Source organism: Pelobates fuscus, chromosome 3 (genome assembly GCF_036172605.1).
Source record: "Pelobates fuscus isolate aPelFus1 chromosome 3, aPelFus1.pri, whole genome shotgun sequence".
Taxonomy (NCBI): Eukaryota; Metazoa; Chordata; class Amphibia; order Anura; family Pelobatidae; genus Pelobates; species Pelobates fuscus.
The window spans coordinates 365,462,455-365,490,228 of NC_086319.1; the positions used below are offsets into that span (position 1 = coordinate 365,462,455).

A 27,774-nucleotide genomic window follows, 5' to 3' on the forward strand; every position below is an offset into this window, starting at 1 on the left:
TTGAGTGTGTTAGTGTTAGTGAGTGTGTGTGTGTTAGTGAGTTAGTGAGTGTGTTAGTGAGTGTGTGTGTTAGTGTTAGTGAGTGTGTGTGTTAGTGTTAGTGAGTGTGTGTGTTAGTGAGTGTGTTAGTGAGTGTGTGTTAGTGTTAGTGAGTGTGTGTGTTAGTGAGTGTGTGTGTGTGTGTGTGTTAGTGTTAGAGTGTGTGTGTTAGTGAGTGTGTTAGTGTTAGAGTGTGTGTGTGTGTTAGTGTGTGTGTTAGAGTGTGTGTGTTAGTGTGTGTGTCTGTTACTGAGTATGTTTGTGTGCGTCTGTCACTGAGTGTGTGTCTGTCAGTAAATGTGTGCGTCTGTTCATGAGAGTGTGTGTGTGTGTGTCTTAAGCACTTACCTTTCTCCAGCGCCGGACTCCCTTAACGCTGGGGATCTCTCCGTCCCCATCCGCCTCTCAGCTCCGAATGCACATGCGTGGCAAGAGCCACGCGCGCATTCAAACCGCCCATAGGAAAGCATTACTCAATGCTTTCCTATGGACGTTCAGCGTCTTCTCACTGTGATTTTCACAGTGAGAATCGCAGAAAATCCTCTAGCGGCTGTCAATGAGACAGCCACTAGAGGCTGGATTAACCCTCAGTGAAACATAGCAGTTTCTCTGAAACTGCTATGTTTTCAGCTGCAGGGTTAAAACTAGAGAGACCTGGCACCCAGACCACTTCATTGAGCTGATGTGATCTGGGTGTCTGTAGTGGTCCTTTAAGTGTATGTGTTTATGCATGCACTGGCATACATACCGCGGTCGCACGGGTCGCAGCCCTGCGACACGGTGCCCGCCGCCATGTGTTGCGGCCCCAGCCTGCGCAGAGTAAGCGCTCGCGCGGGGGGAGGGGGGGCCCCAGATCAGTTTTCGCACCGGGGCCCCATGGGTTGTGTGTACGCCACTGATAGCAACCACATAATATATAAATGTTACACTAAAGTATATATCTGTAGATTTTAGAATCCCCTGGCATGTCCACATTTTTCAACAAGAAGATTTAGACATTAAATCTTCTGTCAATAAGCCTCTATTATATTTAAAGGGAAACTAAAGTGCCAGGAAAACAAACTTGCTTTCCTGGCACTATAGTTTCCCCCTCTGTCAAGGCCCCCTCCCACGGCGCTGAAAAGGTTAATTAACCCTTCTGTCACTTACCTGGGTCCAGCACCAATGTCCCTTAGCGCTGGCTCAGCTCCGCCCATGCTCCTCCCCCGCCGACGTACACAATGGCTGCGCTCGCATTAGGATCTCCCCATAGGAAAGCATTATTCAATTTATTCAATGCTTTCCTATGGGGAATATCTGACGCTGGAGGTCCTCATGCAGAACGTGAGGACGTCCAGCGTCAGATAACAGACCAAAAGTCTGTTTCAATTCTTTCAATTGTCTGGTACACAGCCACTAGAGGAGGAGTTAACCCTCAGAGGTAAGTATTGCAGTTTATAAAAACTGCAATAATTACATGCTCAGGGTTAAGGGTGATGGGAGTTTGCACCCAGACCACTCCAATGAGCTGAAGTGGTCTGGGTGCCTACAATGTCCCTTTAATTGTTTGTGTTTTTTCATACACTTTTATTTTTTTACAGGAAATAACTCTGAAAGAATTTAGATTTGTATTTCGCGACTGTTCCTGAGTATGGCAATGTAGAACTTTGCCAGATGTTCTACGGTCAAATTACAGACATGCCATTTTCACTGTTCAGACATGCTAATTTGTCTGATTATGTACTTCTGCTGGGCACACCCAGGACACACACATTTCTTAATAGTGGTGCAGCTATAATTAAGCTGTAATTAGGTGTATAGCACATATAAGGCTTCTTTAAATCACCTGTCTAAAGTAAATAAATGTGGGGATTTAGTTACACCATGTAGAGCACGGGTCCTCAAACTCCGGCCCCCCAGATGTTGCTGAACTACAACTCCCATGATTCTCTGGCTATCTATGTCATTCAAAGAATCATGGGAGTTGTAGTTCAGCAACATCTGGAGGGCCACAGTTTGAGGACCCCTGGTGTAGAGTCTAAAGTAGAAGTGACAGTTACGTGTTCAAATGCAATTGCTGCATTAACTGGAGAGCATAAAGCAGTGGAGGTAAGTAACGAATATACTTACCTCTGCTGCACTTTCATGTTGAGGACGATGGAGTCGTCTCATGATGCCTCAAGCGTGAATGCACATGTTTTCGCATCTTCTGGGAAATTCCATACAAATGCTTGCGATATCTCTGTTTTTCACCAGCAGTTTAATATAGGATAGAGAATAGGCCCTATAGTGATCAGTCATAGGATAAAGGGACAGTACAGGGGATAACCCTAAGTAGATAAATGCGTGAAAAAAGGAAAAGAGGACTGTCCCTCAATGATGAAAGGTATCTTGAAAAATACTTTAATGAATCAAACTAAAAACACACACAGAAAGACTGACATAAAGATATTTGCCAGCTAGCATTCAGCATTACTATCATTACTACGGCTAGGTGCCCATGAAGGCACAGATTGCATGCCAATTATCATCTTCATTGCTAGGTGCCCACGAAGGCACAGATTAGGGCAGCTAACAGTTAGATTTTTTTCTTTCGCTAGGTGCCCATGAAGGCACAGTTTAGGATAGCCGCTAGTAATTTTACAGCTTGGTCGCCACTACAGCCAGGTGCCCACGAAGGCACATACTAGCTAGAAATTCCATTGCTCTGTGAACAATTAGTAGCAGCCGGCTTATCATTGGCTATATCCTCCGCTACACCTATTGGGACCCTGCTGTATTCTATCTCTACGCAGGGTTATTTCCTAAGGGGATATTAGCTTTTGCAGCTGGTGCCCACAAAGGCACACATCAGGACAGCTGCCAGCAATTGTACAACGTTACCGCTATCCCAGCCAAGTTCCCAGTAAGGCACATACTAGTTAACAATCTCATTGCTTTGTGATTTATTATGGGCATTGCTTAGACCGTTAGCATGCCCAACTCCTATTAGCAACGTGCTGATTATCGGCTATATCCTCCGGTATTCCTATTGGGACCCTGCTGTATCTCACTTCGATGCAGGGTTATTCCCTAGGGGGATATTAGCTTGTATATATATATGTTTCGTTTTGGGGCATTTTCTCCTTTTCAGTAGTTCCCACCTTGCAGTTTTATCCAGGTCCTAGGTGGTTACTCTCACTTTTGAATCTGCAGGGATACACACGGTACATTGTAGCCATTTTTTGGTTTTCCTTTACCATTCATTTTTGTTACATGGTATCATTACCCTATTATTGAGTCAACCCCAGGCAACTGTTACAAGGCTATGGTGCAACTATTACTGCGGGGACATATCTACTTAACTACTGTTTATGATTTTTTGCCCCATTAGTGACCAATTTGTTTGTTCACCATCTTTTCGTCTGTGTATACCTCACACTTAGTATGTGCAGTTGCAGTCACCTTTTCTGCCCCAAATATCCACTATTGAGGCAGCAGTGACTAGCAACTTTGTCAGTCTTTCTGTGTGTGTTTTTAGTTTGATTCATTAAAGTATTTTTCAAGATACCTTTCATCATTGAGGGACAGTCCTCTTTTCCTTTTTTCTCGCGTTTAATATATGATGTTTAAAATGTAATAAACTCTATGCTTTGTGCCTGTTTCCTGTTTTCTTTTTATAAAACAAACAAAAAAAAAACCTCTCTTCATCCATATGGATGTAAAACAAGTTAGCTTTGCATGTATTATGCTTTTTATAATCATCATTACACCTTCTTCCGAAACATAAAAACGTGAAGGTGATAATTATATACTCGGGGTCTGTTTTAAAGAGCTTTTTTAGAATTGTGGAGGACTGCACATTGTGTATAAATGCAGGATAGGCTATTTATGCAGACAGTACAATAAAATTGTAGTATTTGCAGAGTCTGCTGGGGAGGATGAACTTGAGAAGACAACTTCTGTTTAAGTTGCGGTTTTGCTACCAAACTAGTTATTTGTAGCCATGGGACAATGAGCTGCCACTCAAGTGGTTGTTACAGATTACCTTTCGATATAAATACCGTGAGTGTGTTTGCACATCTTGCAATTACCTGCGGATCCTCCCAAACTCTTTTATAAACTTCTAAAATACTTTTTCCTGTGTCTACCAATTAAAATGTTTACAGAAAAACAAAACAAAAAAAAAACCATAAAAACCTGATTGTTCTACTATTAATTTTACCACAAAATAGATTTGATGTATTTTTTTTTCTTTTTACCCGAGCGTAAGAAGATAGTAATGACATTGACATGAATCAGAATTTGAATGTAATATTAAAAAAAAATGCTAGCACTTATGGGGTTAATACCAAAGAAATGAAAATGTCGGCTGCAATAAAGATACAAAAGACAGTGTATGGTTCATATAATCACTGGGCTACCTTGTTTTTAACATTTTGTGATAATTAACGTAGATTAGAATATGTTTCCATTGTAGACAGATATTGGGTTTGATTAAATTGATATATGGACCATACACGGACTTGTTTATCGATTCTAGGCTGTAACTCAACATTTAGGTTTGTGGTGTGTTTTCAGACTATGAGGAAGTTTTTGTTTTGTTTTTGTTTTTTATGTTATAGCTGCTTTAAATGTTTATTAAATGTTTATTGTATACTTTTCTAACTACACTTATGGTTAATTGCTGAATTTGGTCATATTGCATCCATGATTCTCATCCATTTCTTAGTTGACAAAATTACTAACAATTATATAACTCAAAAGAAAAAAGGGGTTTATATTTGACTTTACCATGTTTAACCATTTGGCACTTGATTGTTTTTTATGTGAGAAGATGGTATCATAAATGGAACAGACCCAAGAGTTTAAAACTATTCTGTTCTATTGTTCTATGCATTTTCTTTTATTTCCATCTGCATTCTCATCTCTTGGAACATTTCTTTAATGATGTAATATTAAAATAATAATAATAATAATAATAATAATAATAATAATAATATTAAATATTGTCAAAAATAAACTCACCATAAGATACTCCTTTTTTATCTCTGCTGGCTCTCCTTGAAAAACGTAAACCTTCTCATTATGAATCACCTTCAGAACCACTGCTGGAGTTTCTGTGCCCACCTGTATTTCAACAACCCCATAGGCTACCACTTGATTAGCCTCAACAGATATTCTAAAATAGTCCTTTTTGCTTCTTTCTCCACCATGTTGGTAGACTACTAGTCCGCTTGTTAGGTCAAGTTGTGAAAATGAATCTGCCGGTTTTCCTCCTTTAAATATGTGCCCCCATCTGGGCTGAGGCATGATATGATACCTGATTTCATCAGAGTTACGTATATCCAAATTAGTCTCTAGTGTGAAACTTGTAGGTGACAAAGTTCCTTGTCCTCCTGATGGAACATTAAGAAGTGTGACATTAGCTATATGGATAAATGGGTCAGACGCTTGCACTTCAAGAACTGTGGTTAGATGGTATAACCCATCAGATACTTGTAACTGGATAGAACCCTGGTCAGGGCCATTATGGACATAGAGGATTCTGTGCATCCTAAGGTCCTCTTGTGTGAAACGAAAAACTAGAAGTGATGGGTCATCCACAAAGACAATTCTGCCAAATGGTACCCCATACCTAACAAGCACTAACTGAGCATCTGTTGTCCCCACATCTGGGTCCAAAAATGCAATATCATTTGTAGTTAAAAGTCTCTGTCCATCTCGAACTACATGAAAGGTCTTCTGCACTACTTGGACAGGAGGATTATCATTTACCAGTTGGATAGATACACGAAAAACTCCTCTTACTACCTCTTCTTCTTCATCATCTTCCTCTTCTTCACCACTGGTGTCAGTGGCACTGCCCTCTTGCTGCCTGGAAGCCACAAATGGTATATCATCCTCAATAGTTTCTGATCCATCATGTTCATAAAAAAGTTTTCCTGTGATAATATCATCATTGGTGAATTCCTCTATCCCCACTTCCACCTGGTGTCCTTTCCTTATCAACTTTCCATATTGAGGGCCATCAATTACCTCATAAATAAAGTTTGCACTATTACCACTCTTTAGGAATAGATGTTCTGGTGTAATGGCTACTTCTCCACCCTCTAGGACATGTAAGAGCTGGTTAGTAAGTAGAGGAGCATCTGGGTCCACATCAATATGGATTTTGTAAGTATTCACGGGACTTATCTGGGCTCCTAACATCACCTGGAACTGAAACTGATCTTCCATTTCAATAGTATTCCTCACTGTAGCGGCATAGGTTATATGTCCATTTTCCAAATCCCGTTGTGTAAAATGGGAACCTTCTGTAAGTCTTTGACCCATAAGTTGCAAATTACCCTTCCTTGGAGACTGGAGTATTGTGTAGGTGACTGGTAAAGAGTTTAGATCCATTGCCATACTGTCTACTTGCAGTTCCATGTTAGTGAGGCGTATCTCTCGTCTTCTTCCTATTCTTAGGGGGATCATTCTCATTATTTGTATACTTGGCTTTTTCATTCTTACTTGTAATGTTTTGTTACTCACAACTTGTGACCATAGTTTTATTTCCATAGTGACATCTTCACTCAAATCTTCTCCATGAAAATCTGCAACTTTGCTGAAGTACCTCACTCTATTGCTTTCCAAATCACTTTGTCGGAACACTTGACTTGTCTTCCATTGCCTTCCATCAGTTAATCTCTGTATCTCTCCCAATTTGGGATACTTTGTTAGTTGATACATAATTTCATCCCCTAGATTGTCGGCACTGGTAAATGTAGGGACGTTTGAAGGGGTGATAAGTGCTGATGCCCCAGGGATGACAATAAGTTCTGCATCTCTTATTTTAGTATTTTGAGGTTCAAGAGCATAAAAGGTAAGATTGGCTGAGTAGCTTTTTGAGATTTTGTCACTAGCCTCAATGGTAAGCTGTGCATGGTTTCCAGATTTATGAATGAACACTACTTGGCCATTTTTCAAGTCCGTGCAGGGGAACTGGTGAATAGCCTCTCCAGGCCTATGTTTAAGTTCCACTTGACCTTCTCTAGTGTCTAGAGAAACAAAGATGGTTAACTGTTCACACAGGGACTCAGAGTCTGTGATTTCAATTAATTTGGTTGTTAGCGTCACTACACCATGTGACAACACCCCCAATTTCTTTACTTTAGGAAACTGCAAGTTTGGCATGGCTACTGCATGGAGAACATTGATAGGAAGAATGTGACGCTGCATCTTTGATAAACATTCCGGAAGCTTTAAACCACTGGTTACAGAAACCTCTAAATTTATCTTGTCTTCATAGGAATGAGATCCATCGTGAACATAGCGCACTTTATGATTGCTCACATCTAGCAGTGTGAACTTTTTTCTGGTCTCAGCACCGGGCATCTCAAGTTCCAGGTGTCCATGCTGAGCACTGCCTACCAGGCTTAAAATAACTTGAGAGGGACGTATGCCAAATTTTCCTAAATCTACCGTGGGATTAATGTGTTGCCAAAGCAAGATACTAGAACCACCTTTTGTGACAGGCAGAGGTTGAGGATTTACTAATGAGGTCAGGTTGGGAAAACTGGGGTCTGGTTTACATTTATCATGTGAACTGGTAATGCTGGGGGTTTCTAAGAACATTGTGGTATTCTGTGGAATGATAGTAGTACTTAGGACGGGAGTAGTGGTGTCATCATATTCATTATAGTCATAATATTCATAGTCCTGACAGCCATCTGTGACGTCTTTGATCACAACAGCATCACGCAGCCCTCTCTTCACTGAGTTCACCATAAAATCTTTGAAGCATCCAATAAAGGATCTATATTCCATATCATCCACATATGAATCATCCACAAGTCCTTCTCGCATTTTGGCAAGAATGGTTTCATCCACACCTCCCAAGTAGAGGTTCCCATGGAAATCAAAGTCAGTTCCCAGATCACTGATGGGTAACTCTGAAAAAGCCTTATCTACTCCCAGTTTGACCTCTGAACTGTCCAAAAGGATCTGAATCCTGTGAAGGTGACCATCACTGATATACACTGGGTTTTGTATTTGAGCAACATTTTCTCCTTGTTGTATAGTCACTTGCAAGTATCCCCCAACAATCTCTACGTAAATGTAAGATGATCGTGGTCCTGATTGGTAGAGTAATGGTGCACGACCAGCTCTAGAGGTCACCATTGTCAACTGTAGAGAACCTTTAAAATCCCATCTCGGGAAAATCAAGTAGGAACGTGGCCCAAGGAATCCCAATGATCCAACAAATGTGGGTGCTGGGTTCAATTGACAGTCCTCCCACTGCCCGTGCCGCTGTACAAGGGGATGTGAGCTAGAAAGTAAGTTTATTCTGTTAAACTTGGCCTCCAGAATGCAACCATGGAATGTGGGGAGGTTCCCTTGTATGTTAGGAAGATCAGTATTTCCACCACCACCGAGATATAGTCCATGTTTCCAATTTAGCGCTTTGGAATGTGATGGGAGGTCAATGGAGATACTGAGGTTATCCACAATTAGCACCATTTTGGACTTCTCAACCACTAGCTCCAGTTTGTGTTCTTCTGAGTTGTGAAGTGTCAGGTTCCTGTTGGAATTTAGTATGGACTCTCCAGAACCCACCTCCAATCTGGCCTGCAAAATAAAAATTATAAAAATTATTTTCTAACTAAACATTTCTGTGTATGGACTACCCAATATTATCAGGGTTATTTACTAAAATTAAAATTCGAGGTGAATTCAACGTGCATTTCAAATTGAAGGTCAAAATAGACGAACTAGGGCAGCACAAAACCAGGATACACCACTGGTGGGTACGGCAGATGGCTACATGCTGATTTAGGAAGTCACATACGTTTTTTGTCTGTCAAGTCCATATCATTTGGCGTCATTGCAATATATATATATATTTTTTTAACAATTAATGCAGTTTTTCCATGATGGATTCTGCTGTAATTTAATTCCTGTCCACTCGCCTGACGTCACAAGTTCACTGAAAGAACTCTTGAGTTTAGGAAAGCTGACAGCCATGTTTTCGTTATAAAGATTTTAGTGTTTTTAAGATTCTTTGTTTTTTTTTAAATAATACGGAGGATCTTCTAGTGATTCTCTGCCTGAAAATAACTACAAACCGTCCGTTTATAACATTAAAGCAGATAGAAATTTTGCTTTCCTAACTGTTAACAGAACACTCCAGCACCATAACAACTGGAGCCTGCTTAACCAGGTCCTATGATGACTTGAGTTTTCCTTTAAATAGCTGTATGTTTGGCAGACCTGCCATCGTTTTTGTTAGATGATTAAACAATGACACGGCAGCAGCTTCTGTCTTTTATTTCGGCGTGCTTGCGTCTGTGCAGAGGAGTGTGCATCTGGGGGAAAAAAAGTATTGTATGTACACTTCAAGCAGATGGGGGCAGTTAAGGATAATAGCTGTGTTCCACAGCTGGTTTCGATTAGGATACTAGGAACAAAATGATTTATAACGGAAGTTTGTTTATGTCAGTGTGTATTTATATTTATTTATAAAGCAGCAACATATTCTGGAGCGCTGCACATTATTTTGGAATACTTGCATATATGCGCACATCCTAGTAACGTGTATGGGCGTCACATTCCTTTTATTCTCTATCTTTGCAATTCTTTTCTCATCTCTGTCCGTGTATGCTACTCTGTTCCATTCTCATTGTGTGGTGACTCATCATTTTACTTCTGTGTCCATTTCACTCACTTTTCCCAGTCTTCTGTCTCTCTCACATTACTCCCTCATTTTCCACATCTGTGTCACGTTTCCCATTTTTTTCCCACTTCTGTCTCTTTGTGTGTCTAATTTTCCTATTTTTGTGACACTGCATTCTATTTTACCATTTCTTTATCACTTTCCCCAAGTTTCTACATATTTACCCTCTTTTCTTTACTCTCCCATTTTGTGTCACTTTCCCCCCCCCCTGTTCAATTTTCTCCACTTCAGACTCACCGTTTCCTCTTTCTCCGTATTTGTGCTACTCCGCCCTACAACATCCTTTATGTCTTAATCATTTCTTTCTCTCTACTTCTATTCCTCATTTATTGAACATTTGTGTTGTTGCTGTATGTCACCCTCTCTCTCCACCTATCTCACCTCATTATGTGTCATTCTTTGGTACCAGTGTTAATTTTGGCAAATTTAAATTTAGGTTTATTCATAGTTGTTTGACTAAAAAGCCCTTTAGTCGTATTTTAGTCATATGAATTGTTTTAGTTTTAGTCTAGTTTAAGTGGACTAAATCTCCAGTAGATTTTAGTCGACACAACTAAAATCTAATGGGTCTAACTTAGGAATCTGTCTCTTTTTCCCCTTCACCAGCCCCTGTGTGTCTCTTTGTGTCCCCCAGCTCCCCATATGTCTCATTTCCTCTCTTCCCTCTCCCATGTGCCTTATCCGCAAGTGTTAATTTTGGCAGCAAATTTCAATTTAGTTTTAGTCATAGTCTTTTGACTAAAAAGCCATTTTTCGTTTTAGTCGTATTTTAGTCATCTGAATTGTTTTAGTTTTAGTCTAGTTTTAGTCGACTAAATCTCAAAAATGTTAGCCAACTAAAATCTGACTAAAATTGTTAGTCGACAAAATAAACACTGTTTGGTACACACCTGACATCTTTAACCCTACCTTCATGTCCTTATAATAATCCCCATTTTACATTCCCAGTGTCATATTCGCTTGCTCACCCTCAACGTTCCATTGACAAGTTCCACAATCAAGTATTGATTCTCTCCACTGGCAAGAAAGAGTAGGCCGGAACTTCGAGTTGTGGTGAATGTTATCTCTAGCCTTACGTCCAAGCTTCCTTGGCTCCAAGAATCTCCTGTATCATGCTGACCTATGTAGAATTATATAGCAGAATATGTTAGGGAAATCCTAACTGAATGTATAGCATACATAAGAACAGATTTTAAACACACGTACACGAGAAAGAGATTATGTCAATTTTAATGAAAAGGCTACAGTGTGTCAGTTTGAGGGTGCTGGTGTACATGTAAGAATTAGTGTGCATGTTTTAGTGAGTGTGTGATAGTGAGTCATTTTTCTTCAACACAGACGTTCATTCATCTTAGTAGGAAAATATTATTGCAGCTCTTCCTGTTTCTAAAACTTGTGGGGTGGAGGCAAAAGGGGGGGTGCAATGTATTGGGTTCATATACACAGCCCCACAGTAACACTCGCAAACGCAAGCCTACACAGAGATGCAGTGAAGGCGACCACCGTGCCTTGGATACACAGCGCACGCACTCACAAAAGCACCCATTGTAACAACGTATCTCACTTAGAATCAAACTTAAGTAGGTTAACTGCCTGAAAAAATGATTACACTTACAAAAAACAAAACAAACAAACAAAAAAAAAATTGCAATGTGATGATATACAGTAATTACATAAAGAATGATCAATATTTTATATTAACGTAGAGGCATGATGGGGGATGTTTCTTTAAGTAATTTGAACCGATGGGTACCACTTTGGGTTGGGTTGCTAGCTGTTTCTATATTAGGAGTTATAATAGCCAGTGTGCAAGTGCCAGTACTGATGATTCAGCATCCGGGAGACTCTGAGACAGCGGGAAAACCACATCAAAAACTAAAGACCTGCGGAGTGTTACTTCGTTAACCAGTTCTCTGACAAGGCCCCATAGAATATGACTTCAGTAACTTTTCCCTAGCGCCAAGTTTGCAGAGCACACAGGCAACCGATTCCTCCCTCTCTACAGTCTTTCAAAACTCCTCACAGATCAAAGACTAAAGTTTGCTAACATTAAATTAACCCTTCAACTAACAGAACAGAACCCAGTGTATATGTATTCCTTAATATTAGCCTGGCCTGACCACCCGTTTTTTTTACAATTTGATTTAAATAGAAATACTAAAACAGGAGACATTGTGGGATAGCTATATGTTTTCAAATATTTTTTTTAGAGTATATGCCCCCCCCCCTCCCCAAAAAAAAGGACAAGAATATAACAATACATCAATATAATACAGAAAAATAACACAGAAAAAGAAAACAAAATACACACACACACACTTATATATATATATATATATAACGATACACACACACATACATATACACACATACATACATCATTTCAATTACGGTTAAGAATAAAGATAAAAATTTTGATTAAACTTTGCATTGAAGGAACTTAATAGTCATAAAGGAAAAGGATATAAATCTTTTAGTTTGTAAGGGAATTGTTATCGAATAATTATTTAATAGTGCTACCTCTAAAAAGAAGGAAATGCGAACCTGAAGATTAAATTCAATAAGATCATATCATTTTTTTCCCACAACCAAGTGATTTTTTTGGCAATCCCACCAGATAGGTGATAGTGAACCAATCTCCCCACATTCTCGCCAACAACGATTAGAGACATTTGGGTACATATGCTGTAATCCTGTCGGAGTTAAGTACCGTCTAGTAAGCAGTTTGTATGATAGTTCTATGTGGTTTGTACATCTTGAGATTTTTGCGGTGAATCTTAACAGGGACGTCCAATCTTCATCAGAAATTGAACGGTCTAACTCCTTTTCCCATCCTAATTTAAAGGAAAGTTTATCTGAGTATGTTAAGGATATTAGGGATTGGTAACATACCGAAAGGGATTTACGCCCTTTAGGCGCATTTTTTTATTGAATTCGAAAAAACGGCATCTGCTGCTAATCCTCTAGATAGCATTAAACATGCCAGACAATGCCGAATCCTAAGATATTTGCAAAAATCACGGTGTGGAATATTATATTCTAACTGTAAAGAAGCAAAGGGCAATATAATCGATAGTTTCCACCCCAGCCATCACCCAGCCTGAGATATCTAAGTCGGAAATAGTTGTTTCTAAAGTCTCTAACAGAGCACATCGTGAGATTGGTTGAAGATGAGGTATCTTTTTTTGCGAATTAATCCATGTTTTAACACTATAACTAGTAATTGACAATAAAGCTGGAACTTTGGGTAGCTCGGATGTTGACCATAAGAACCAGGATACCCTTCCCCTTTTCAGATATGCATGTTCTTTATCAACCCACAACACGATTCCAGTTTTGAACAAAACAACAGGGTTTGTGGTATAGTGGAAGCGGTAGGTCCTATTGTAATAGCTTGCTGGTTGTAGATAAAGGAACGGTTAACAAAAAAATAATCAATGCAGGTATATTTCTCATGGACATTAGAGTAAAACGTATATTCTCATAAGCCAGGGTCTAATAAACGCCAATCATCATAAAAACCATGTTCCTGCATCAGGTATCCAAGCCTCCTGCTTTTTTATGAGCAGCCTCTTTAGCGATGAAGGATTGGAACCCCCGAGGCATCCATATTAGGGTCCATAAGTAAGTTAAAATCACCACAAAGTACCACCCTGCCTGGCCCATCCTTGGGAATCCTACGTAATGCCCTTTCTAAAGATGTAAAAGGGTCTTTAGAAGGTAAGTATAAATTTAATATAATAAGATTTTCCCTGGATATATATTACAAGATACTATGTTAAAGTGGCCTTGGGGGTCAAAGTGGGTCTGTAGGTTTGAATTAAACACTATCGTTGTTCCACAACATCGGATATTTAAAAGGTATACTGAGGGGCTATAGTGGGGTAATAGGGGCTGTAGTGGGAGGATAGATAGTATTGTGAGTTGAACAGTGGGTATAGTGGGGTGACACTCTCTTACACTCGGCGCTAGCCTAAGCTCTGTGATGCTGTGGAAGGTGGATCAGGCTGCAGGGGCACCTTGGCTTCAGTGCTGGATATCACAGTTCAATGTACACTTTTATTTTCTTTCTTTTTTTTTTAAAAGGGTTATGGAAAGAGCTACTCAAACTATAAAAACTGTGTTTTATTAAAACACAGTTTTTTGGTTGGAGAAACACTTTAAGAACCACTGTTTTATTGCATCAATCTCGAAAAACTCGTTACTTTTTACACAGGGCTTCCTTTAAAGGAGAACTGGATGCTACAACAATATTTCATGCATGCAATATATTTATTATTCATTGTCTATAAGAGTCGGTTCTCAAAGAAGCAGTAATATTTAGGCAGTCAGTTCTAATCACTGTGTATGTACCTGCACGTCCATAAACCATCTTGGTATATCTGCTACGGCAGCTGGATTCAGGAACCCATTAATGCCAATTTCATGTAATCACGGTAAATAGGATTTCGAATGCTAATGGCAGTAAAACACTCGGTACCGTGGGAATAACAACACATTTCCAAAATCCAGTTTTTCGAAAATGTTTCATTAACTAAGCTCTTATTTGCCTGCTCCTATAAATGGGAAATGTGGACACAAACCTGTAATTTTGTATTTCAGTGTAATTTATTTAACTGGTAATGGAACAGCAGAATGTACTGAACTAAATAAACCCATTACGCGCTAACACAAAATAATTCTAACACACTAAATTATGCGTACTTCGAAGAAATGTATTAGTCCATTAGCACCAAAAATGACCGGTGTCTGTGCTTATTGGACTACTGACAAGACCGAGCACAGCGGTAAATGACAGGTAACTGGAGTGATACTCTGCAGAACTTTTTCTAAAACGGAAGACATTTCACAGAGAGTTGGAAAGTCCTACTACATATAAATATAAAAGCTGTGAGGTCACCGTGGTTATACTTTGGCTGAACGCAGGCACAAAGAGAGAACTCGCTATGAGATCGTTGCGTGAATGCGTGCAATGTGTGTGTGCACCCACGCATATACTAATTGACTTTCCAGACGTTGTAGATAAAAAAAACTCTCATCACCTTCAGCTAATCACCCAAAAGTGATAGTAGTTACGTGACATTAATGACAGTAACTTTCCTAGCGCGTGTCGATATTATTACTTCTTTCTTTAACCCTTTCAGTGACAGAGTAGAGAAATCATCTGTTTCTCTGCAATGCACTGCTCTGCCCGTAACGTCGATAGCATTATAGAATGTTGCAGAAACTTTACACTTATTAGTCTCTGTGCCACGGAGGGCTGGCAGATTATAAAGTTATATTGCTAAAAAAAAACCCACACACTGCACTTGTGAAATGTGTATACTGCATGTGTGCAAGTTTGGGGATTGCGTTAGTATTATTTTGTGCATCTGCCACTAGCATTGCAAGGGTTAATCGTGGATCTTGCCTAGTTTTGGATTTTTGGAACTAAAACCAACTCATTGAATTTACAAGGGAGTTCAGGCCACAAAAGCAGAATCAGAATCCATTTGCTCTCTCAGTTAATGCGGCACGGCGGAGATAGATTAATAAATGTCCGCACAATACGTACATACCTTGGAAACGGACTGCAGAGTACACAGAGCGAGCTGGTATGTGTTTACCTTGGAGACAATGAATGCATGTATTATATAGACATGTACAGTATAAACCAGGATAAATACATCAGGGAGAGAGCAGGCCCCGGGAATGAATTGTATACACTGCACAGTGTCCAAGCAGTGAGTGTTAGACAGTTTTAGATTTTGGTACAAATAGCACATTAATACTGCATAGAGAGGTAATCATTTTATATATAGTATAGAGACAGACACTCATTGTGTTGCAGTTGTATTACCCACAAAAATATTTTTATAAACCTTCACTTGCACTCGATGGTATAGCACAGCCCTCCCTTGAAACTGATCCGTCTGCCATGGAACCATATACATGGCAACATTTCAAATATACTAAGAGGGCTGCTTTACTTCTAGACAGGGCTACCATCAGAAATATTTGGGCTCCTTACACAGCTTAAGGTCTAGTTTACGCCATGGCCACAAGACCGCCCATAGGGCCCACCCTGAGTCCGCCCACAAGGACTTAGTGTGTGTAGAGTGTATGCAGAATGTGTGTGTGAAGTGAATGCAGTGTGTTTGTGTAGTGGATGCGATGTGTAAAGTGAATGTGGTGTGTGTGTTTAGTAGATGCAGTGTGTGTAGTTGATAATGTGTGTAGTGGATCATTGTGTGGGTTTGTGTAGTGCAGGGATAGGCAACCTTCGGCTCTCCAGATGTTGTGGACTACATCCCCCATAATGCTCTTACACACATAATGCTGGCAAAGCATCATGGGAGGTGTAGTCCAAAACATCTGCAGAGCTGAAGGTTGCCTATCCCTGGTGTAGTGCATTCTCAGTGTGTATAGTGAATGCAGTGTGTGTGTAGTGGATGTAGTGTGTGTTTGTGTAGTGGATGCAATGAGTGTGTGTGAATATATGTTGGTATTGATAGGGGCTGCCTTCCGTGGGCAAAACGTTTTTATTTTTTTTATTTAAACATTTAGCACATTGGAAATGTGCACACAGGCCTCATACAGCTCTAGCCCCCGGATCTTGGCGCTTATTATAGGGTTGTGATTGGGATGTGTGGCCTGCAGCGGGGCTGTCATTAGAAATTGTAGGTGATTTGCTAATAACATTTTTTGCTACTAAAATTTAATTTAGAGCTACTGTGAGTATTATTGCTGTGGAGCTCTGTTATACACCCAGACACACCAACAATATGGAGCTCCTAGAAATAGGGGGACACTAGCATAGGATGATAGGAAAGAGGAACAGAGGGATTTGTCCTCAAAATAAAGGCTATCCCTCCTAAATAGGGACACTTGGGAGATATGCATTCAGATTATGTTAAACGAACACTCCAAGCACTGTAAATCACTACAGTCTGTTTTCAAATAAATTGCCTGCTTACCCTAAGAGGGTACCAGGGCAGTCCTGGTACCTTAACCACTACAACAGACGTTTAGCAGTTCTGGTTCTTGGAGTGTTGCTTTAAAAATCCACTTTTCTATTTGGTTGAATAACATGCGCATATTGAAATTTAGACTTTTTGTATGCAGTGTTACAAAATGTTAGCTACAATACACTAATAAAACTGGTAAGGGTTTAATATATCTACCCACTCCCCCACCACGAAAAAAAGCACATGTTCCTGTGCCGTGCATGTGGGAAATGAAAGAGATCAGACCAACCCACCAAGGGCGGCCCATGAAGGGAGCACTGTTTCAGTATTCTCTAGGGTTCTAGTGCCGTAGCTTGTCTTAGATCTTTAGGGGACACCAGGGGAAAAAAACAAGATGGCGTGACAAGACCCTGAACTGTCCGGCTGAAATCGGGAACGTTGCAAGGCCTGCTTTAGTGAATATCCCTTTAAGTGTTCTATAAAATTAAAACATCCTATACAAAGTGCAATAACAAAAAAGGAAACAGAGAAAACTATTTTGGCCTAAAACATGCAGTCCTCCTTGTCAATCTGTCCCAAAGTCTAGTATAGTGATTCAACTGTGAAGAACAAAAGTGATTAAAAAAACAAACAAAAAAAAAAGATATAAAAAAACACAAGAGATGTAGGTAGGTTAAAGCAGCTGCTTATTGAGACAAACTTATTTTTCTTATAAGATATTGGAAGGGGGAACGGTTCGGTTGGAATAGGTGAGAGCGACATTGTATAAAGGGCTTAAGGAATCCACATAAATCAGGATGTAGAAAAAGTCCTGGAATTTAAGGGAACTGTCATGGTTCCAGGAGACTAATAAAAATAAAACTGCAATTTATTACAGCTAAGTGCATGATTAACTCTTTCTGTTTACTTTTAAACCACACAAACTTTCTATAATTTGTTCTCAGGAGCCCGTTCCATCCCTCCATTAATTTGTCTAATTCCCAAACGTCCTTTGTCCCCAGTAAAATATACACAGTAACACACTTTTCCCCGGGGAGCCTCTGATTAATGTTTTTAGGTATTTTTAGATGCTGCGTAAAACATGGGAAAGGTTAAGGATTCAGTGATCGAGGGAACAAGAGAGAGGAGGGGAATGAGGTAGACAGGCTTAGTAAGTGAGGTGGCCATGTTACTGCCACAATCCTTTTTTTTCACAATTCCCATTTTATTCCGCCCCCCCCCCCCCCACCCCACCACCACCACCGTCTGCTTGCAATCATCAGCCCCCACTATGCTTAACTGAATTTCCTTGGCCAATATTTGGGGAATTCTGCTGTTAATTAAACAACAGATTTCAAACCTGACCACAACGGCATTCCCAGAGATGGAAACAAACTGTTGATATATAAAGAGAAGCATGTGAAAGAAAAGACCCGGGATGTAATATTGGGATTCATGTGCTTTCTGTGGGTGAAGAAGATGTACATACCATATACATAAAAGTCATATATATACAGCCCTTGTAGGTTGTCACTTCCAGAGCATGATTTTCATACATATTCCACACAAAATGTATAATACCACAACATGGTCACAATGAATTTTAATTAACAATACTGCTTTGGTGCATTAAAATTGAAAACATAATAACATCAATGAACTTTAGTTAAACAAGGAAAAGTTTTTGTAGCATAGCTCCGCCCTTCAGCCACTCTACCTCTTTTCACACACAACTTCCTTTTTAGAAGTACTCTAATTATGTACTTAGTTCAACCAATGGGAGAAAAGTGGGAGCCGAGTTGCTGATATGACTCCGCCCAACAACCATTCACTGTCTACTTATTATCTGCTACCTTAGTACCTTTCCCCGTAGCACAACTTTCAAATACTATACAGGACAGTGTGGACAGTGATTGGCTGTAGGGGTGGAGTTCAGTTTAGACTGATCTTTTATTGAATGAGCAACACTACTTACCTTCCAATCAGGAAGATGTTTTGTGAAAAGTGGAGGAGCGAGTACGGAGACAAGCTTATATTGCAGAACACAGCAATACATATTTTTTTTTAACAAAACTTAACCCCTTAAGGACCAAACTTCTGGAATAAAAGGGAATCATGACATGCAGGGCCGGACTGGGAATTCAGAGCAGCCCTGGAAAAAAATGTATGCCAGCCCCATAAGTTCTTGTGCCACGTAATGTGTATGTGTACATTGGCATACATATAGCGGTCGCAGGGGTCGCAGCTGTGACCGGGCCTGTCACTCCAGGGGGCCCGGACGCTCTGCAGACCCCCGCGACCAGGTGCCCACCATCATCATTTGCGGACCCAGGCCGCGCAGCAAACCGTCGCGGCCGCATTTTAAGGTGCCCATCGGGTGGCCCTTATAGCATGGGGGCCCGGTCAGCGCTGCATCGTTTTGAGATCACACGCTGGGAGGAAGTGACTCCCCGTCACTCATCCCAGCTATCACTGAGAGCCCGCACGGGAGGAAGCAGAGGGAGTCAGAATAGGAACTCTGACTCCCATTAACCTGAGCCACCACTGGATCCCAGGGAAAGTCACCCTCCTGCACTTAAAAGGTAGGAAACAGGAGGGTGACTTAAATATTGTGTGTGTGTTGTTTGTATGTATGTATGTATGTATGTGTCTGTCTGTATTTATGTATGTGTGCCTGTCTGTTTGTATGTATGTGTCTTTGTATGTATGTCTTGTGTGTCTGTCTGTTTGTATGTATGTGTGTGTGTGTCTGTATGTATGTGTATGTGTGTGTCTGTATGTATGTGTATGTGTGTGTCTGTTTGTATGTTTTTCATGTGTGTGTGTGTCTGTTTTTATGTATGTATCTTGTGTAAGTGTGTGCCTGTCTGTTTGTTTGTATGTATGTGTGCCTGTCTGTTTGTATGTATGTGTCTGTATGTATCGGTCTGTCTTTGTGTGTGTCTCTGTATGTGTGTGTGTGTCTGTCTAGGGAGGGAGTTATAGTGGGGCCCCATGGATCCGTTTTGAACCGGGGACCCATGGGTTGTGTGTACGCCACTGTATGTGTGTGTGTATATATATATATATGTATATATATATATATATATATATATATATATATATATATATACACACCGTTCAATCTTGCCTTGCACTCCTGCTTTAATATAATCACTGTTTTAATACCGGGTGCTAGACTGTGGTCAGAGGCGGCTCTCTAGGCGATTTAGGCAGCCGCCTAAGGACTTGCGCTGCCTGGGGCCTCGCAGCCACCTAAATCACCTTAGGGCAGACTGTGTCAGGTCCACGGTCAGTGACCGAGGACCCGACACCAGCAGTGGCCCCGGCGGCTTGCTCTGTATGCCGCTGGTTGTGAGCCCCTCCAGTCTGCTCGGCCAGAGAGCGCCAATCGCAGACACAGGTCTACAACTCCGCAATGTGCAGAGCTGCAGACCATGTGTCTCGCAAGATCTGGCCAATCAGAGCGTTGCCGCGGGTTACCACGGCAATGCTCTGACTGGATCTCGCAAGATACATGGTCTGCAGGTCTGTGGAGCTGCAGACCGGATATTATGGCCACCGGACCACCAGGGAGCTGTAAAAAGGTATTTAATTCCTTACCAGCACCCCCTCCCTACCTCCCAACATTATCACTCACTCCACCAATACCCACTCTTCACCCCATCAATACCTCCTCACACCAGTAATACCCCCTTCACTTGATTAATACCCCCCTTCACTCCATTAATACCCCCCTCCCTCAGCTTACTGACACTCACTACACACACACTTACTACCAACACTCACTACAGACAGACACACTCACAGTATTTAATCCCGGTATCACGGTGGGCCAGTCCAGCCCTGATGACATGTCACACATGTCATGTGTCCTTAAGGGGTTAATTAGGGTCAGGCACACAAACACGTATTCCTGACCCTATAGTGTTAAAATCTATTATGACTGCTAGTGTGGTCCAGCATGCAGAACTATGTAATATCTACAAAGACAGAAAAGCAAAAGGACAGAACGTAAACCAGTGCTTAGAATGGCCGGATTAATATTTAGAAAGACAGAGAATGGTCAAGGGAATGCAGAGGTCAAGAGAGCCAGAAATACACGAGAACGATATGGAAAGCCAAGTCAAGGGAACCAGAAATCAGAGTAGTCAAGGATAGCCAAGGTCAAAATACCGGGAAGATCAAATACAAAACAAGAAAACGCACTTTTGGGAACCAGGAACTGAAACCACGACAGGGCAATGAGCTAAGGAACTTCAGGGATTTAAATATCCCTCCTTGAACTGCGATTGGTCAGATCATATTCGCGTGACCCTGGGGGTAGGGCTATAACTGGCCACGACCTTGTGGTCAGCGCCATTTTGCTTTGTAGCAGAGGAGACGGAGACCCCAGTGGGACAGCTCCTGGCTTGTCGGCGAGCAACCGCAAGACGGGGGCCGTGACAAAATCACTATCTAGCCCCCCTTAAATCTAGTAAAAATGTACCTTACTTTCAGCGCTGTGAGGGTCCGCTGGTGCTGGCTTGCCACCGATCTCCCTCCTTGGCTGACATGATCAGAAGTGATGATTTCAGCCAATCACACTTAATTATAATGCTTTCTCATAGGAAAGCTTTGGATTGGGTGAGATGGTCAATTCTGATGATCTCAGCCAAGAAAGCAGGGGAGTGTAGCCAAACGCCATCCTGGCCAATCAGCATCTCCTCATGGAGATACGTTGAATCAATGCATCCATTTGGGGAAAGTTCAGCTTCTCCATGCAGAGCGTGGCCCAGAAATCACCTCTGCACCTCTGAGGAGTGTTCACTAGAGGTGTTCCTAGGTTGTAATGTAAACACTGCCTTTTCTCTGCTTTTTCTGTGCGCTAAGTCTGCAGCAATCTGAAATATCTCCAGCAATACACAACCTCTTCTTTTCAAAATCACTCACCCGAGTAGCACTCACTGAGACCTGGCTGTCCCTGTCTAATAGTACTACTCCTGACACTTTTTGTTTTGATGGCACAATTCTCCCACACGCCCAGACATAATAACTCTAAAGGAGGCAGTGTAGGCATCCTTCTCTCCCCCCAATGTACCTTTCAACCAACCTTTCCTGCCCCAGCCTGATCTTTTCCTTCCTTTGAAGTTCACACTATCCACCTATTTAAACCCACTCCTTTAGAATTGCCATTATTTATCGCAAATCTGGTAACCAACCCTAGCCTATTCACTGAACACTTTTCCTCCTGGCTAACCCACTTCCTCTCCTCTAGCACCTTTTCTCCTATCCTTGGGGACTTTAATATCCCAATCGACAACCCCAACAGCTCTGATGCCTTGCTAAAAAAATTACTCATAGAAACCTCCACTGTCTTGACCTACAGCAATTCTCCACCAACCTCCAAGCTCTCCTTTTACCCAATTTAAACCTCACCTGCCCTAACTCTACAACTTCCCTCTACAACTTCACCCTCTCCTCTGAGCTGGATATCATGGCACCTCCTATATTTAAACATTGTACGGGACCATAGCTACAACCTTGGAACACTAAGCTGACCCGTTAGATATTAGACTTCTCTAGGGCTGCGCCGTTCCTATGGAACTTCCTTCCCTGCCCCGTTAGAATCTCACCTAGTCTCAGTTCCCTAAAAAAGGTCATTCAAAATTCACTTCTTTAGGAAAGCATATCAATTAAACCGTTAATAGTTTTCTCTCTCCGCACCTTCGTACCCAACCCTGCTTCCTCTCCTGCAACTGTGTCATCCAATAAACTAACCATCCGTTGTAAACTATTCTAGTAATTCACTTTTTCCCCATAAATGAAATACATCCTACCCTTACCTCTTGTGTCACTTTACCCCACTCCCTCTAGAATGTAAGCTTGTTTGAGCAGGGCCCTCAACACCCTCTGTTCCTGTGCGTCCAACTGATTTTGTTGCAAATGCACAGCGGTTAGTCCACCCTTTGTACAGCGCTGTGGAGTTTGTTGGCGCTTTATAAATAATATTAAAAAGGTGGATCTGTATCAAAATGAAATAAACTCTGCCCTAATGGTTTTGTGAATATTCTCATATGTACTGTTCCTATAAATTAACAGGGTTATTAGCTAAATTGGGACTGTGTATTTTAGAACAAAAATTGCCAGTTCATCTATTTTGCTCTAAAATGTACAAATTCCTTTTGAATGTTACAGATTTCCTGTTTAGTGACTAACCCAATAAGAGGTCCTCACACAGTAGGTGTTTCCACAAGTATATGGTAATATAAAGCACATTTTGTATGTGTGTATTTAACACAGTGGGAGCTGTGTACACAAGGAAGCCTTTATACTTTCCTCCTTCATCCCTCTCTCCCTCTCGCTGTCTCACTGCCCTCCTACCCCTCCACTTCTCTGCTCCTTTCCCGCCTCTGTCTCACTAACACACCCCTCCTCCTTCAAATCTCTCTAATTTGTGACCTCACACTTTGGGTCCAGTTCCTGTCTCAGAGACCGAGTCCAAAAACTACTTAGGAAATGGTCACATGCATGCATGGATATATATATATATATATATATATATATATAATAAATATATCATATAAATATATAGAAATATACAAAATAAAGAGGACATACGATTCATTTCACATTTGTGTATACAACACATACCGTAATTCAATATATATTTACATTTAAAGAGTTAAATCATGTGAAGTTAAGTCATAGGACCACTGTAATTGTATGTGTATATATATATAGATGTATATAATTTCAGTATATCTTGTTACAGTGAGATGATCTTATGAGGTAATAAGTGGAGAATTACCAATACCTATGGATAACACAAAGAATGCTGTATCAGTGAGAGATATTTGCTGTACAAATCAACTTGCAAATCTGAACTCCCACATGATATCCATAGGTATAAGCCCTAGCTGATGCTGTAACTAATTAGTCAATGTATGTAGATGCTGAGTTCATTTTAGATTACCATCAGATATCTATCAGTTAAGGTTTATGCATTTCCATGATTCTTCATATATCAAAACAAGGAAACACAAAACAAAATGCATCATAGTTGCAGCTGCAACCCAACAATCTATCTTTCTTTCTGTTTTACTGTGATCCTTGTTCAAAGTAACTCTCTTTATTGTGATGCTTTAATCAGTATGGGAATTGCCTTCAGACACATGGATTATAAATTGGCCCAGCTATTACTTCAGGTGGCCTAAATGGACAGAATGGACAAACTGAGAGCCATTAGTGGTTTGTATATGTATGGTTTATCTATCTATCTATCTATCTATCTATCTATCTATCTATCGGTCTATCGGTCTATCTGTGACGAACTAGACCTCGTCACGGGTTCTTGGAGGGGCATACTTGTCAGCCTCTTGCCCACAGACTATGGACCCTGTAAACTGTGATATAAAAGTCTCAGTTTGTCTATTTGAATTATATGGTTCGGTAACTGAGCAGCCGCACGAACCAGAGACCACCCTGGAGCTTGTTAAGCTTAATTGATAGATTTTTGTAATTTCCACCGCAGTGGTCTAAGTGCTCATCTGGGTGGCAGAAATTCCTATGGACGACCACGAGGTGGCGGCCATCTTGTTCGCATGGACCAAAACCGCAAATAGACTTCAGGGGGAATTAGCCGCGAATGCCCTGGAACAATTTTTGGCATGAAAACTTCGCAGTTCCCGGTCGGTCCTCCAGCGGCACTTAGCACTTTCAGCTATGGGACCATGCCGGTGGTTGGTAAAAACTATGACTTCCATAACATTTCTGAACCCCTGAACTGATCTGAGTGATTTTTCGATATGTTGGTCACCCAGATCAGGGTTTTCAGTAGATGCAACGTTTATGGGGATTTTATGTGTTTTATGGTATTTTGGGGTTTTGTAAAAATGCGTGTTTTTGTGTTTGGAGATAATTGAATTTAGTAAAGAGCTTGACTCAATAATCTCCTAAGTAAAGGGGAAGGCTTATTGTATGTGGGAGTGTCACACATTGTAACTCTGTTATTATAGGTTTGTAAGTTTGTGTCCCTGTTCCTAACAACGTCCATGTGGGCATACCCCTTGCATGGGAACTGTCATAAAAGGCCAGTGTGGCACCATTAAAATTGAGTCCTACTTTACCCTCAACATAGAGCCTCGTCTTTGTGTTTGTAGGGACCTGCTATACAAGCTATATGACAAGCTCTTATAAGAGCTTTACAGCTATACTCTCTTGGAGGAGAGGCCTTCCCAGTGAGAGCTGGATCCAGGAGCTTGGTCCAGGGTGGGAAGGGACGGCGAGACCCCCAGCCAAGCTACGGTAGCTAGGGCGCTACAGTGCTGATGGTGTCTGGTGGAGTGCTTGGAGTTCTCGGTGAGCACTAGGAGCATAGATTGACGGAGGCACCCAGTCGGGGTGGAAGGCGGTCCATCGCACTATCTATCTTTCTATCTATTTATCTGTCTGTCTGTCTGTCTGTCTCTGAGTTTCAGAAAGTGGGAGGAGATCCAATCAGAGTTCGAAGAAAGGCAAGCAGTGACACGTTGCAGGACTGCGAGGGAAATATCAGGGAAGGAGAGATATATCTGGGTGTTGTCGGCATACAGATGGTAGCGGAATCCAAAGGAGTTAATGAGTTTGCCAAGAGAGGAAGTACAAAGAGAGATTAGAAGGGGACCAAGAATAAATCCTTGGGGGATTCCAACCGAGACAAGGCAAGAGGAGGAGGTGTCTTTGCAAAAGGAGACACTAAACGAATGTTGGGACAGATAGGAGGAGAACCACAAGAGATCAATGTCACAGAGACCGAGGGATTGAAGAGTTTGGAGAAGGAGAACATGATCAACACTGTCAAATGCAGCAGAGAGGTCAAGAAGAATTAGTATGGAGTTGTGACCTTTGGAATTAGCTGCGATTAGGTCATTTGTAACTTTAATAAGAGCAGTCTCAGTAGAGTGGAGAGGGCAAAAGCCAAATTGAAGAGGATTGAGAAGGGAGTTGGAATTTAGGAATTGAGTCATACGAGTAAAGACAAGTCTTTCTAGAAGTTTTGAAGAAAAAGGAATCAGGGATATGGGACGAGAGTTGGAAGGGGAAGACGGGTCTAGGGATGGCTTTTTTAGGGTGGGTATGACAGTAGCATGCTTAAGGGGAGCAGAGACAACACCAGATGAAAGAGAGCATTTTAGGATGTGTGTTAAGGATGGTACAAGAGAAGGGGAGAGAGATCTGATAAGGTGGGAAGGTACTGGATCAAGCGGACAGGTGGTGGGACTATCTATCTATCTATCTATCTATATGTCTGTCTGTCTGTCTGTCTATCTTCTATATTTCATGATTTAAAAAAATGAGCTTTAAGGCTAGCCTTTTTCTATTAGTAGAGCTGAATTAAGATATATAGTCTGGTCTGCCCAGGATTGATGAGAGTTACACTCCATGGTTGCAGTTACCACCATTAATTCAGCTCCTCTCGATAGAGACAGTCACTAGAAGCATTTAAAACATGCAATATATACACTGCTGTTCCTGCAGAACGCCAATGTTTTCACTTGCAAGGTTAAAACAGGGGGAACAATGCACCAGGACTACTTAATTGCTATAGTGTCCATTTAAAGGGACAATATAGGCACCCAGACCACTTCAGCTTATTGAAGTGGTCTGGGTGCACTGCCCCTATTGAATTTAGTGCTCTAATGTAAAACATTGCAATTCCAGACAAACTTTAAAGGTGCACTATAGGGTCTGGAACACAAACATGTATTCCTGACCCCATTGGGTTAAAATCACCATCTAGCCCCCCTGGTCCCCTCATGCCTCCCTAAATATAGTAAATCTTAATTGTATTGTAGGTCGGGAGCTGCTTGCTTTGTCACTGTTTCCTTTACACCTGCCCACTGCCTTCTGACATCGGCAGAAGTGGTAGCCTGATCCAATCACAATGCTTCCCCATAGGATTGTCTGAGACTGACAAAGAGGCAGATCAGAGGCAGAGCCAGCATGATTCAAACACAGCCCTGGCCAATCAGCATCTCCTCATAGAGATAAATTGAATTAAGAAATCTCTATGAGGAAAGTTCAGTGTCTGCATGCAGAGGGAGGAGACACTGAATGTTTGGATGCATTTTAGGCAGCCATGACCCAGGAAGGATCTCTAACAGCCATCTAAGGAGTGGCCAGTGAAGTTATCACTAGGCTGTAGTGTAAACACTGCATTTTCTCTGAAAAGACAGTGTTTACAGCAAAAAGCCTGAAGGTAATGATTCTACTCACCAGAACAAATTCAATAAGCTGTAGTTGTTCTGGTGACTATAGTGTCCCTTTAATGTAACATTGCAGCACTAAGTCTGCCTCCAGTGGCTGTCCACTAGACAGCCACTGGAGGCGCTTCCTGAATCAAAATAGACTTTTGGTCTGGTATCTGACACTGGACGTCCTCACGCTCTGCAAGCAGCATATTTAAATTCGAAAAAAACAATTTACAGCGGGAGATAGTGAACAGTGGGAGGGAGGAAGGGATAGGTAAGCAATCTTTCCCTTGCAGGCACTCTGCTTGCAATGAGGAAGATTTTATGTCTGCCGGCTGCGTGCAGTGCGCACTGACGTCAGACACAGAATATGCACAGAATTGATATTAGGTAGCCTGGAATTAACATCAAGTAGTCTTAGGTGCCTAAGTCACATGTGCAACTAGCCCCTAGCACACAATTAACAATAACTCTGGATGTGTGCTGTTTGATGCAGAAACACTGCACATTCGGGCTCCTACAACCATGACCACTTCAAATCACTGAAATAATCATGGTGATTAGAGTAAAACTTTAAGAAAAGTAATTTCTTCCCATTAAAACCACACAATGGATACCTAATGAAGCATAGCGAGGGTCATTAATGTCACTAATGTTATAATGACACGGTTTATCTACAGCCAGTGTATTAGAATGTGAGCAGATACATTGTATGCATGGCTTAACCCGATGCTTATCTTGTCTGAGTGATGGTGTGTAGGAGAACTTTTATATAAGTAACTGGTTGACAGATGGCAGTCACACGTTTCTTTTTATGTTGTGAAATTTTGTAAATCTTGAAAGTGAGTTATATTTTATTCTATGAATGATATTCCTGGCCCAAGGATACAACATATGTTAAATCTGCTTGTATATAATGGGG

General features: G+C 41.2%; 1 protein-coding gene across 1 annotated transcript in view; it reads right to left on the reverse strand.

Moving 5' to 3' along the window:
- CSPG4 (chondroitin sulfate proteoglycan 4) overlaps positions 1–27,774 on the reverse strand; it is a 90,487-nt gene that overhangs the window by 55,064 nt on the left and 7,649 nt on the right. The window contains exons 2-3 of the mRNA XM_063449329.1: positions 10,684–10,835; positions 5,026–8,610 (exon numbers count right to left, since the gene is read on the reverse strand). Coding sequence (XP_063305399.1) covers positions 5,026–8,610; positions 10,684–10,835 — 3,737 coding nt within the window. The remainder of the gene's footprint in view (positions 1–5,025; positions 8,611–10,683; positions 10,836–27,774) is intronic.